At 42.4% G+C, this 13,694-nt stretch overlaps 1 protein-coding gene across 1 annotated transcript in view; it reads left to right on the top strand.

Annotated features, from left to right (window-relative positions):
• The first annotated feature begins 9,649 nt into the window (after window positions 1–9,649).
• The window catches only part of MARCHF6 (membrane associated ring-CH-type finger 6), a 66,000-nt gene continuing 61,955 nt past the window's right edge, over window positions 9,650–13,694 (top strand). Inside the window, exon 1 of the mRNA XM_037165438.2 lies at window positions 9,650–9,910. Coding sequence (XP_037021333.2) covers window positions 9,892–9,910 — 19 coding nt within the window. The 5' untranslated portion in view covers window positions 9,650–9,891. The remainder of the gene's footprint in view (window positions 9,911–13,694) is intronic.

Raw genomic sequence — 13,694 nt, 5'->3', positions numbered from 1 at the left:
ATCCCACTTTGCTTTGAGAGAGAGACCTCTGAAAAGGAAATGTATAGGCACGTGTTTACATTGTTTTCTTTGGGTTGGCAGAATGAGGGAATGAATGTTAGGTCTCGCCTCTTTTCAACCCAATCCGCAGCCCCAGGGCTGGTGCAACTGATGACTCTAATGGGCCCTGGTGCTTGGTAGGCACCTCCCTGCTCTTGATGTTTTGCTTCCTTGCAGGGTACATCCATGTTTGCCCAGATTTACTGATCTTGCATAATGTTATGGCAGATAATCTGTGCTTGCTTCTAACAGATGCTAAGGGTCCTAGCAGTCCAAGATAATTTGAACTAAGTTCACTGTTTGGGATTATGTAGTCACTGGAGTGACCTGAGTTTGGGGTGTAATTTATGCCAGGACTGGTCCATTAGTACAATCTTTCAATAAGTTTCAGCTAAGAGAACTTTTTCTAAAAGTTTTGGAGAGGGGTCAGATTTACTTTTGGCTCATCGTCCTTCTGAGATAGTAGTCCTGTAGGTCTTGGAGGTGGATCGTGGTGGCGGTCTCTTAATGAGGCTCTCACCTTGGGCAGGCTCTAGGCTTTGATAATTATTATTCTTGCCCCTGGAAGGTGCCAAAACACAAGTTCAAGTCTGCCTTGATCAGTAGAGTAAACGTAATGTTCGTGTTTTATTCTCCTCTTGTCCTTAAATTTGGGCCAGGTAATTGCTTTGCTACTTTTGTCAACTCTTTTGTGCTTTTAAGAATATATTTTGTATAGTTTTTCAAGTATTCTTAACTGTTGGTCTAAATAACCTAGCCTTCTATATATATTTTATCAATACTTAAACTGAGAGGGTCTTTTAACCTGGGGTTTGTGCATGGACTTGAAGTCATCCCTGAACTCCCCTAAAATTATATGCAACATCTTGTATTTATGAAACTTTGCTGATAAAAAAAAGTCCATAGATTTTTATCAGCATTGTCAAAGGTGTTTATGACTCCTAACCAAGTTTGAGAACTATTGCTTTGGAGTCCCAATAGCACTTAGTAATTTTAATTAAAAAAAAAACTTTTTAAAAAATATATTATATTGATTATGCCATTACAATTGTTTTATTCCCCCCCTTCATTCCCCTCCACCCTGCACACCTCTCCCCCACCATTCCCCACCATTAGTTTATGACCACGTGTCTCAAGTTCTTCAGATTCTATATTTCCCCTGCTATTCTTACCCTCCCCCCCATCTATTTTCTATCTACAGTCTATGCTACTTATTTTCTGTACCTTCTCCCCCCTTCTCCTTCTCCCACTCCCCTGTTGCTAACCCTCCATGTGATCTTCATTTCCATGGTTTGCTCCTCATCTAGCTGTCCTCTTAGTTTGCTTTTGTTTTAGGTGTGCTTGCTAATAACTGTGAGTTTGCTGTCCTTTCACTGTTCATCTTTTTTATCTTCTTTTTTCTTAGATAAGTCCCTTTAACATTTCATGTAATAAGGGCTTGGTGATGATGAACTCCTTGAACTTGATCTTATCTGAGAAGTGCTTTATCTGTCCTTCCATTCTAAATGAAAGCTTTGCTGGATAGAGCAATCTTGGATATAGGTCTTTGAATTTCATGACTTGGAATACTTCTTTCCAGCCCCTTCTTGCCTGTAAGGTCTCTTTTGAGAAATCAGCTGACAGTCTGATGGGAACTCCTTTGTAGGTGACTGTCCCCTTATCTCTTGCTGCTTCTAGGATTCTCTCCTTCATTTTAATCTTGGCTAATATAATTATGATGTGCCTTGGTATGTTTCTTCTTGGGTCAAACTTGTTTGGGACTCTGAGCTTCCTGGATTTCCTGGCAGTCTATTTCCTTTGCCAGATTGGGGAAGTTCTCCTTTATTATTTGTTCAAATAAGGTTTCCACTCATGGCTGTTCCTCTTCCCCTTCTGGTAACCCTATAATTCAGATGTTGGAGCATTTAAAGATGTCCTGGAGGTTCCTGAGCCCCTCCTCATTTTTTTTGAATTCTTTTTTCTTCATTCTTTTCTGTTTGGTCATTTTATTCCTCTTTCTGGTCCACTCCCTTGATTTGAGTCCCAGTTTCCTTTCCATCACTATTGCTTTCCTGTGCATTTCCCTTCATTTCAATTAGTTTAGCCTTCATATGTTCCTCTAATTTGTGACTAAAATCAACCAGTTCTGTGAGCATCTTGGTCACCAGTGTTTTGAACTGTGCCTCTGATAGGTTGGCAATTTCTTGTTCACTTAGATTTATCGGCTCTGGGGCTCTCAGTTCTTCTTGAGCCATGTTTTGATCTGTTTGAGCCTGTTATATATGAGGAGAGGCACCTTAGGTGTTCACCAGGGCGGGGCTACCCAGGTCGCTGGTTTGTGACGCTATATGTGAGGGCGGGGTCAGAGAGGGAGCAATGGTGTTCTCCTCTGCTCCTTCCCGCCACTGGGGCCTGCCTGGTCTGTCTCACTGCTCGCTCCTTCGCTGGTTTGTCTTCGCTCAAATGTGTGACCACAGTCAGCCTTCCGCCTTGCGCCTTCACTGGGTCTGCATGTCGCTACCCCACTCCTGGGATTCGCCCTTGGCTGCCTACGTGCCTGGGTCAGGGGATCTTTTTTGCCCGACTTGCTCCACTGCTGGCTTTGCCCCTTTTACTGGTCTGGCTGAGTGGTTCATTGTTGTCAGACTCCCATATTGTTCAATTTTCTGTTATTTTGCTGCATTTTTTGTTGCTAAAACTTTGTTGTTTTTAGACGAGAAGGCACAATGTTTCCACCTACACCTCCATCTTGGTGGAAGTCCCCCCCCCAGAAGAATTTTAGCATAACTTTAAGCTCATAGAAAAGCTGCAAGTACCGTACAGAAAACTTCCCATATTACCTTTACCCAAATTACCAACTTTCTCTCTCTCTCTCTCTCACACACACACACACACATCTTTTTCTGAACCATCAAGGACTTCCGAGAAATCAGGAAATCAACATTGACACAATACCATTCAAAAACCCTTTTCAAATTGCAATTTTGCCAATTGTCCCAAATAAGTCTTTAAACTATGAGGTCCAGGATTCCATTCAGGACGTACATTGCATTTTGTTGTCATATCTCATTAGTCTTCTCCAATCTGGAACAGTTCCTCAGTCATTCTCTATCATGTCCTTGACAGTTTAAAAGAATATAGGCCTTATATTCTGTAGGGTGACCCTCTACCTTGGTCCATCTGATGTTTCTTCATGTCCAGTGTCAGGTGTGTATTCTTGGTAAACTTTGCTTTTCTCATGTCAGTCTCTTCCTTCACTGATGAAGTTACCCTTGATTGTATAGTCATGCTGATGCCTTCACTGTAAAACTACTCTTTTTCTTTTGTAACTGTTGGAAAATATTTCAATAATGTACCCAAACCCTGTGCCCCATTGAATTTTGCCCAGTTTTAGCCTCTGTTGACAACTCAAGCCTGAATAACTATCATGTTTGGCAAATGGTTTTCTAGTTACAGCATTCTTTTTACATTTATTGGTTGCCATTATACTGCAAAGGAAGAGCTTTTTCTTTCTTCCCACTTATTTATTTTTAGCACTATGATCATATGGATCCCTATTGTATTCCATAGATTGTAATCTGTTACTGTAAATATTTATTTTTATGCTCAAATTGCCACCAGTTGGGCCACTGAGAGCCCATATAATCTCATTTTTATGTCCTTCTAAGATGTCCCAATTAGTCTTTGAGTACTTCCTTAATTTCTGTCACAAAATGTTCTAGGCTCATCTTGTAGTTTCCTGTTCTAGCCCTAAAATCTGGTATTTCCACAGAGTCTTGGTTCTTCTCCTTGCCCCCATGTAACTACTTAAAAAATATAGCAGACTGTATTATTTTTTAGAGCAATTTAAGGTTCACAGCAAAATTGAGAGAAAGATACAGATTCCCATATGTACCCTGCCCCCACACAAGCATTGCCTTCCCCATTGTCAATCTTCCCCACAGTGGTGGTACATTTGTTACAATTGGTGGACCTACTTTGACACATCGTGATCTTCCAGAATTCTAGTTTACACTAGGGTTCACTCTTGGTGTTGCACTTTCTATGATTTTGGAAAAAAACATAACCACTGTATGACACCATCATTATCATACAGTCTTGGTCCCTATTAGTGGTGCATGGTATTAGAAACCAAAATCCATGTACTCATTGTGCTCAAAGTTGTTGGGGTATCACTGCATGTAGATCCTGTCAGAGGACAGAACTAGGAAATTTACATATTTCCCAGTATATATATTTACTATCTAATGTATATTATATATAAATTTAGACATACACATATATTTTTATATTTGTTTATATATTTCTTAAGTGAGTTCATAATGATATTTACATTTCTGATCTAATACCTTATGGTTCTTTCTAGCTTTCCCCCTTTCCACGTTAGTATTTTCTTGAACAGTGGAAAAATCTGATCATTTTTAAAGATTTTATTTATTTTTAGAGAGGGAGAGGGAGGGAGAAAGAGAGGGAGAGAAGCATAAATGTGTGGTTGCCTTTTGCATGCTCCCTACTGAGGACATGGCCTGCAACCCAGGCATGTGCCCTGACTAGGAATTGAACCAGTGACCATGTGGTTTGCAGGCTGGCACTCAACCCACTGAGGCACACCAGCCAGGTCTGGTCATTATTATTCTCAATATCTTTACTCATTTGTTCAACATAATTAACTGTCCAACACCAGTCTTCTCCTCTCTTCTCCTTCTCCTCATGCCTCTCCCTTCCGCTCTCATGTTCTAGCCCAAATCACTGTTGTGTCTCAGTGAAGAAAGGGAAGAGAAATAGGAAAGATAGAAAGAAAAGAAAGATGGAATAGGAAGGGAATATAGGAAGGAAGAAAATATGAAAAGGAAAGAGAAAATAGGAAGGGAAGAGTTTAACATTGAGATAATGCCATAAATTGCTTTCAATAATTTGTTAATGTCAATAATTTTAAGCTTATAGTAGGGCATTCTGCCTAATTAACATATTTATGTGTGTTCGGTAGCAGTTCTGTGCAACTGTTGCAAAGTCATGAGTTTCTGTATAAACACAGGTTCACAATAGAAGGTTAAGAGTTAAATGACAGTGTTAAAATGGTGGCTGCTAATGGCAAACTGGTGAGGTTTACCACTTGGAGGCCTGGAGTAGGACAGACGTGTGCTTTAATTCTGGTTCCTCTTCTACATGTGTGGCCAAGAGCTGACTTAACAGCTATGAGTCTCAAATTCCTCATCTGTGAATGGGTATATTTATTTCACAGGCTTGCCAGTGATGTTCATTGGATATAATAGTGAGTTTGATTAATTATTATTATAGGTAGTGCTCAAAAAATTGTATTGTCTTTGATACACATGCCCTTTTGTTCATTTTATTGCTGTAAGAAACCCAGCTCTGGATGATGTGGTTCAGTGGACTGAGTGCCAGCCTGTGAGCCAAGAGGTCACAGGTTCTATTCCCAGTTAGGGTACATGCCTGGGTTGTGGGCCAGGTCCCTAGTTAGGGGTGTGCAAGAGACAACCACACATTGCTGTTTCTCTCCCTCTCTTTCTCCTTCCCTTCCCTTCTCTCTTAAAATACATAAAATCTTTAAAAAAAACAGCATTACTACGGTATCCTCATGACACAGTAAACACACACATATAAATGAGGCTGGCACAGGTGTATGCTATACCTTTAAATACTTCTTTTGGTCAAAATAACATTTTTTGAAGATTGTAATTCTGTATCAATTCTAACATTGGTTTTGTTTTTATAAAAGTTTGCCAAATAAAAATGTTTCTATGTAATATTGGTGTTCTCATTTGAAAACAATGAGAATTCTAATATAATGGACATCTATTGTTTTGTCCATCTGCAACAGGGTGCCACCAGGGACCCCCCCCTCAAAAGAGGAATTTGTAATGGGGTCCAGAACTTGGGGTGTCCAGGAATTATAAAATATAGGATATCCTCACCCCCACCGTGTTTGAACGGGGGGAGGGGGGGTGGGGGTGGGACACAAGAGCAGAGACATGGAGACTTATTTTGCATATCAACAATTGGCCAGCTTCATACCTAATATACAAAAACAATTATTTTACATATCTACGACAGCTGGCTAGCTTCATAGATAAGTAGCTGTGGCCATGCTTTGAGCCAGGAGGATGGGAGCGACTTTGACCCAGGACAAAACTGGGAGGCAGCTCCCCCTGCTTATAGCACCTGCGTGAGAGCTTGGAGATGGTTTGCTTCATGCCATGGGGCCAGGCCTACCTGGATTTACTATGGCAGCCCAGAAGAGCTGGAAAAAAAAAAAATGCAGGAGTGCTAGCAGGTGTAGCCAGTTATGGGAGGAGTCGGAAATGGGGTTACAGGGGAACATTTGAGGGATTTAAACCCAAGTGCAGCAGCCATGCAGGGCTTACCACACAGTTTTGGGGGGAACCACATGGTTTTGGGCCTCCCTTAACCACTCAGCTTAGGAAGCATGAAAGCAAGATGTAGCAGCCATGCAGAGCTCTCTCCTAGCAGTTGAAAGAATGCAGGATAGACGACAATGCAGGACTAGGGATAGGGACAATGTGAGACCTTCCAGAGCAGGGAAGGGGTAAAAGGACTTGTGCTGGTGGGCCATGAGAAGGTGCCATATGGGTTTAGATTAAGGAGTGGAGATCCCAGCGACACAGCTGATGGTGCTGGGAACTATGGGAGACCTGCCAGCCAAGCACAGATGACTGAGAAGAACCTGGAGAAGTGAGCTGCAGACTTGTGTTTTTGTCTTCTGGAGGATGGTACTTCTGATTGGCATGTTCTGAGGCTGCCTGCCGGGGCATAGGGGGGAAGGAAGGACTGTGAGTGTTTGTGGGTGTTTTAAGGGACTTAGGGATTTTAGTGAGGACATTAAGTCACTCTCTAAGTCTGTGTAACTTTGAATAAATAGTTCCTTTCCTTTTCACCAAGTTCTGGCATTGAGTGCCATAATTCCAATTCCCTGGTGGTGGGCAAAGAATCCACAGTGACAGAGGGACCCCAGGTGGGAGGCAGCGTGTTTTGGTAACAGTATCTTCCCCCCCCCCCCCCCCCCCCCCGGCTGGGCTGTTCTGTAACACTTCCTTTTACATGGGAAATGTTTTTTCTCCACTTCAGTAATTTACTTCAGGGGTAGCAGCCATGTTACTGATCCTAGCTCTTTAGCAAAATCATTTGGTTCAGGAATGGGGACCTCGCTGAATCAATTAACTGTTCTTCCCTTGGAATTTTTAACTTCCAAGAGATTATCTCTCTGGACAAGAGATTATCACTCTCAATCTGTCTGATAGGCTGAATATGTGACCTTGAGACCTATCAGTGGCCTTTTCTCCAGCCACACGGAGGAAGCTGGTTTGAGAGCGTGAAGCTAGTGTGCAGTGTGAAGCAGGGCTTTGTGATGGGAGCAATGAGGGGCACACTGACCAAGAGCAGTCCATGAGGCCCAATAGACTACTACTTTTGTCCACCTTTATTCATATCAACAGTGCATTTTTCCTGTTTGCCTCCCAGTTTATTTGGGTTCCTTTCAATGGCAACCAAGAGGTTGACTGATGTATCTCAAAGGGATGTTGATAGGACCGGTTCTTGGCATGTACCAGGGACTCACAAGCGTTGGCTTAGTACTCTTATATTTAACCTCCAAGAGAAAAAGATTGGGCAGTTTTCGATTATAGAAGTAACTTTCCTTTGAGCATCACTAAGGAAGACACCTAAAGACAGACGAAAGGAGCCCTCCACCCCATCTCACACACACACACACACACACACACACACACACACACACACACGTCCCTCCAATCCTCACTGGGTTTTGCTGCCTGGAGGTTCACATACCTGCATTGAAATACTAGTACTTCCTTCAGTAAATCTCAAAGTCCATCCCTCTCTCAGAATCCTTTTCCCTTTTGCTACCCAACATCTGAGACTTGGCCTGGAGTTCCTGAATTGTGTCCCTGGCCTGAGCTGAGTGAGACATTCTCATCAGTGAGAGGTGATCTCAAGTTGAGATTGGGTGGAAGAGATGAGGGTCAGGGAATGAGCTTCTTTCAAATTCATCATGAAAAGCTCAAATATACTCATGTCTGAAGGTTAACCATTGAAAACAGTGGGGCTTTGTTGTTGTGTTAAAAATTTGCTTTTCAGACCCTGGCTGGTGTGGCTCAGTGGATTGAGTGCCTGCTTGCAAATCAAAATTTCACCAGTTCAATTCCAGTTGGGGCACATGCCTGGGTTGTGGGCCAGGTCCCCAGCTGGGAGCATGTGAGAGGCAACCAACCAATGCTTCTCTCCCCTTCTTTCTCCACTCTCTAAACATAAATAAGCAAAATCTTAAAAAAAAATTGGACTTTCCTGTCTTGGCTAACATTAGTCAAACTAGTGACATTAGACTTTCAAAGGGCTGCTCTCTTTTTGGAGGACTCCATTTTACTATATTTTTCATCTTGTCCTGATTGATGAGACTTGGGAGTCTTCTCAATTTCTTCACTCACACAGATGGAAAAAAGTTTGCATTCTTGAATCTATCTGCATATTGTTTAAAATATGTTTTATTAGGGTTAGAGACATCTTTGCTTCTATTCAGGCAATTCTAAGGTGGTGGTCTTTCTGATCTATATTTTCTAGTTACTCATTTAGAGAAAGAGCCAAGGCTATGAGGAAACGCGGTGCACTGATGTAGGCAGAGGTCAATCTTTTATCAGGTCAAAGCTATTTAGGTAGGCATCCGTAACTCAGTATATCAGGCCCTGTCTGGTCTAAACATTTCTCTTTGGTTCACGTTCCAACCCTCAACCTAACCAGTTTATGGAAGTTAACCTAACCACAAGCAGAAGTCTCCCTGGGCGGAATCTTGGTAAAGTTAACGCTTCTCTTACTCTCAGCACTGCTTTAGCACTTCCTCTTACATTTCGCTGATATTTTAGTGCGATTTTCAACCCATGTGCTGCAAGAGTATTTAAAACATGCAATACTTATTTAAGCCAGGGGCACTGATCCCTTTTCTCTTAGATTGTCAAATAAAAAAAGAAAAAAACAGCCAACACAACAGTAGCCATCTGGTGCGAATCAAAATTATACCTATTTTTTGTCTGCTCAGCAAAAACTATTTTTTGGGTGTTCCTGCATAATCTTAGTAATTACTTTATTTGTGACATGAAATGAAAAAGGTTTAAAATTACTATTTTTGTGTTTCCTCAAAACGTGCATCAGAAGTACCCCAGTAGTGAAAAATGCATCTTCCTGGGCCAATGCATCTCCAGGAATTGGCTCCAGAATCTCCGAGTGAGGATAGAAAGGCGGAGAACCGTATGTTTACAAGCACCCCAGGGACAGTCGGTGGTTTCTGTTGGGAGATGGCGCTCGGCTCCCCGCCTCACCGTCAGGGACTCGCGCACGCACGCACGCTGCTTTTCCCCCTCGCGCTCTCTGTCGCCCCCCAACGGGCCACCAGAGTTCAAGCACTTTTTAGGTTACAACCTTGTTGCCCCACACACCCCTCAAGACAAAGCCCAGATAGCCGAGTGCCCGCCGAATATTACTTCCACTGCACGTACGCCGACGCCCTCGCCCCACGGCCGCCGGAAGTGACGGCCCTGGTCGTTGGGAGCATTCCGCCCCTTCCGGCCAGCGCCCCGCCCAGGCCTCGCCCCTCCGGTTTCCCAACCCCTCCCCCTCCCCACTCTCGCCCGCTTTCTGTCAGCCTCTCTCCCTCTCCCTCTTTCCCTCACTCCTTCCTCCGGCTTCCTCATTCGCACCTGAACACACGCACCTGCCCGGACCCAGCTCCGCTCTCTCCTCCCTTCCCTTCCTCCCCACCTTAGAAGGAAGGCTCGGGCCTCGCCGCGGGAGCCTCGCGGCTGCGTCACCACTACCCTGCCAGACAAGATGGACACCGCGGAGGAAGGTAAGTCGACAGCGTCCGTGCCCTTGCACGGGAGCCCGCTGTCCGGCTGGCACCCATCGGCGACGCTCGAGGCATGAGCCGGCCCCCCGGGCTGCGCGGCGAGGCGCCTCCCCTCTGGGCGGGGGCGCACGCGGTGACAGTGGCGGGGCCAGCGCCCGAGCCGTTTGCCCAAGGAACAGTCGGCTCGAGGGGCTGTGCACTCCGGTGGGCAGGGGAAGGTGACTCCTCGGCTCTCCACCCTGTTTCCCGCCTGTGGGCGCACCGGTCAGGACCCTGCGGGGCTGGGGCGTCTGGGCAGCAGGGACCGTGGCTGCCCGGGCTCCCCCCACCTCCTGCATCCCGCCAGGCCCGGGCAGGGGGACGGGAGGTCTTGGCTGCTCTAAGTGTGGGGGCGTTTTTCACACCCTTCCCGCACTCGGTTTTGTCTTTCTGTCGTCTTGTGCATCGCTACACGGGCCCTACCCCATCGCAACAAAACTTCTTTGTTGACTCTGAAACTTAGCGAAAATAGCCCGCCAGGCAACGGCCGAGTGGAGTGAATTGAACTGACCCCTATTTAAAAACCTTGCCTTCCTCTTGTGTGTCCTAATTGAAACGGAGAAGTGGAAGGTCTGGCCAGGTTATTGGAAGGAGGGGGGCTCTTTAGAATTTTTGTTTTGGTGTAGTTTATTTTGTGTTCAATCCTCCCGACACCGAGAGGCCGGGTTTCGTGTCTGTGCGTTTTGTTTTGTGGATGCGTGTGTTTTGGATATGGTTGTTTTGGAACAAGCTGACCCTTGTAAACGGAATATATATATATAAACACCAGAGTATTGAAATGCATTTGTTGGTCTGGCAACCGAAGGTGGTAGCAGTTTTTAAGCTGTTATCTTTTTAGAGCCTGTCAAATAATTTAGTAAGTCTCTTAGAAGAAATGGCTAAATTATCCTGTTTCTTGATGTTTTGACATAAATGTGAAGATACATTTATGCTTTGGGTATCTTAATGTGGGGAAATGATAAAACACCTTTCAGCCTTATAAATTGCGATTTTCGTGGTTTTGGGTTAAACTCATGGAGCATTGTCATGGCCTGAAATAAATAATGAGTGATAAAATATTTGATATTGTTTGTATATGTCATGAGCTGATAGAATTCGATGTATCATTTTTTAAAAGAAGTCTTTCATAATCAGTGAGAACCCTGACTGTAATAACATTTGCATGTGACACTTGACAGTTTACAAAGCGAACTCACATGCATTCACATTTGATCTTCACAGAAGCCCTGTGGAACAGGTAGGTATTATCCTTCATAGACGTGGAAATTCAGGCTTAGTTATTTTAATAGGTTGTTCAAGTTTCACACCCAAGTAAGAGAGAGATTTAAACCCAGGCATTTGGATTACAGGCAGTTTTCCTTTTATTATGCCTCCATTTGACAGCCCCTGATTTTGTATTTGTTTTATGAAACTACTAGACATAAAATGAAAATGAATTTTAATACCTTTGATGCCTACTGTTGCAAAATTCTAAATTGGAAGTCTTCTGAAATTGTAAAAATTAAATCGAACTTGGAGAAATGTTGGAAGGAAAGGGAGGATTACAGAGAATTTCATTATAAAAATGTTAGTCAAGATACCAAGAAGCTTGGAAACAACTGTTGTATTTGCCAAATTACAGACTCTTTTTTTTGTTTTTACACTTAAAAAGGATTTTATTTATTTATTTTTAAAGATAGGGTAAGGGAGGGAGATAAAAGAAAGTTTGTCCTGTGAGAGAGAAACAGTTGCCTGTCACATGCCCCCAACTGGGGACCTGGTGCAGTACCCAGGCCTTTGCCCTGACTGGGAATCAAACCAGCGACCTTTTGGTTTGTAGGTTAGTGCTCAATCCACTGAGCCACACCAGCCAGGGCCAGAGTATTTGTTTTGTAAAAAATTATTTTAAGTGGACTGATTTTAGGCAGTGAGAGAGGAAGGGAGGGAGGAGAAAGAAAAACTTCGATTTGTTGTTCCACATGTTTATTCATTTACTTATTCTTTGGTTGGTTCTTGTATATGCCCTGATCGGGGATCCAACCCACAACTTCTGTGTATCAGGATGATGATCCAGCCAACTGAGCTACCTGGCCAGGACACAGATTCTTTTTTTTTAATTTAAAAAAAATTTTATTTATTTTTAGAGAGAGAGGAAGGAAAGGAGAAAGGGAGAGAAATACCAGTGTGTGGTTGCCTCTTGGGACCTGCTGGGTCCCTGCTGCCTCTTTCCCTGCTGGGACCTGGGCAGCAACCCAGGCATGTGCCCTGACTGGGAATCAAACCTGTGACTCTGGTTTCCAGGCCCACATTCAATCTACTGAGGCACACCAGCCAGGGCATACACAGTTATTTCTTAAATTTAAAAAAAGTAGTTGTTTTCTTCTGTGATTACAAAAGAAAGTCTTTTTGTAGGAGACCTGGAAAATACTGCTAAACATAAAGAAAATTTTTTAAAAATCTCTTAATCCTATCACACTATTAAAAACTGATATTTTCATTCTTTTATTTTTAATATGTTAATCTCAGCAAATGGAATCAGAATGCTACCAAAATATTAACCCTACAAACATTGTAACTTTTAAAAAAATAGCATTTGCTTGCCTCTAGTGCTACCATATATTATGTTATAATGCTCAGACTGTTTTGTATCTATTCTAAATAGTACTGAATTCTGTTAGAACATTGGTTAGTTCCCAGATGGATTTTGGTGTTTCATATTATTTACTATACTTAAATATATCTAAAATACTTAGTGTATTAAAATTTATTTTTCTAAAACCAACAGGTTTATAATATATTTTTATAATGCAAAGGGTGAATGAATCATTGTTTGTATGAGTTCAGGTATATTACTTAAAACTGTTGTCCATCATCAAATCTTTAAACTTAATCACTGAGGAGACCATAGATACACAGCATTTTCATTTTACAAATTAGGAGCCTGATCCTGCACTGCACCGAGATTTTTCAGTTTGGGGGAAAAAAAATCTATCTTTTGCTCAAAGATAGATTAAAAAAAATAAAAGCACCATACTATTAGAATAGATGTTGCAAGCAAGTACTGATTTATGAAACTCTCATATGATATTAAATGTTTTGACATCATAGTGCTCATTTCAACCCAGTGATACATATAGATGACTTTTTTCATTTTGCTAAATTACTCCTTATGCTAGCAGAATTTATTAAAAAAAATCTAACGAGCAGTTTTTAAAAAACAAAATGTCAAATTGTTCTTTATGCTTTATGAACACATTCACTGGGAAGGTATGAAGCTGAAGTATGTTGCAGTTGATCATGTTCTCCATTAACTATGGGAAAACTTGAGGTGACTTCAATTTGGATGAGTTAAAAGGATGAGAAGTTATCAGAACCAGACAGCTAGTTACTGTCTTTCTAGAACCACATGGTTTTTCATATCTACTTCTAGACATGTCTGCTTCATTTTTCTCACCACAGATGAACTTTCACTGCTTTGGCATGCTTATGACCAAACAGATATGCACTTCTTTGTCAAATGTTTATTGAGCACATGTTACAAGCCAGACATACTATGTTATGAACCTGGGGTAGGCAGACAACAAAATACACAAAATATAAGATTAAAAAAAAACCCCCAAAAACCCTCCACAAAAACCATGTAAGAAATTATATGGCATAACCTATAGCATAGAAGGTTATATGTACTGTGGACAACTGTAGATGAGGAGGGAATCAGGAGTGTCAGGATATGAGGATTGGTTGCGATTTGAAATATGTCTCCTAC

Source organism: Artibeus jamaicensis, unplaced genomic scaffold (genome assembly GCF_021234435.1).
Source record: "Artibeus jamaicensis isolate MK-2021 breed Jamaican fruit bat unplaced genomic scaffold, CSHL_Jam_final scaffold_369, whole genome shotgun sequence".
NCBI classification, from domain to species: domain Eukaryota; kingdom Metazoa; phylum Chordata; class Mammalia; order Chiroptera; family Phyllostomidae; genus Artibeus; species Artibeus jamaicensis.
The sequence above is the reverse complement of the archived record's forward strand: the minus strand, read 5'-3'. Positions and strand labels throughout refer to the sequence as shown.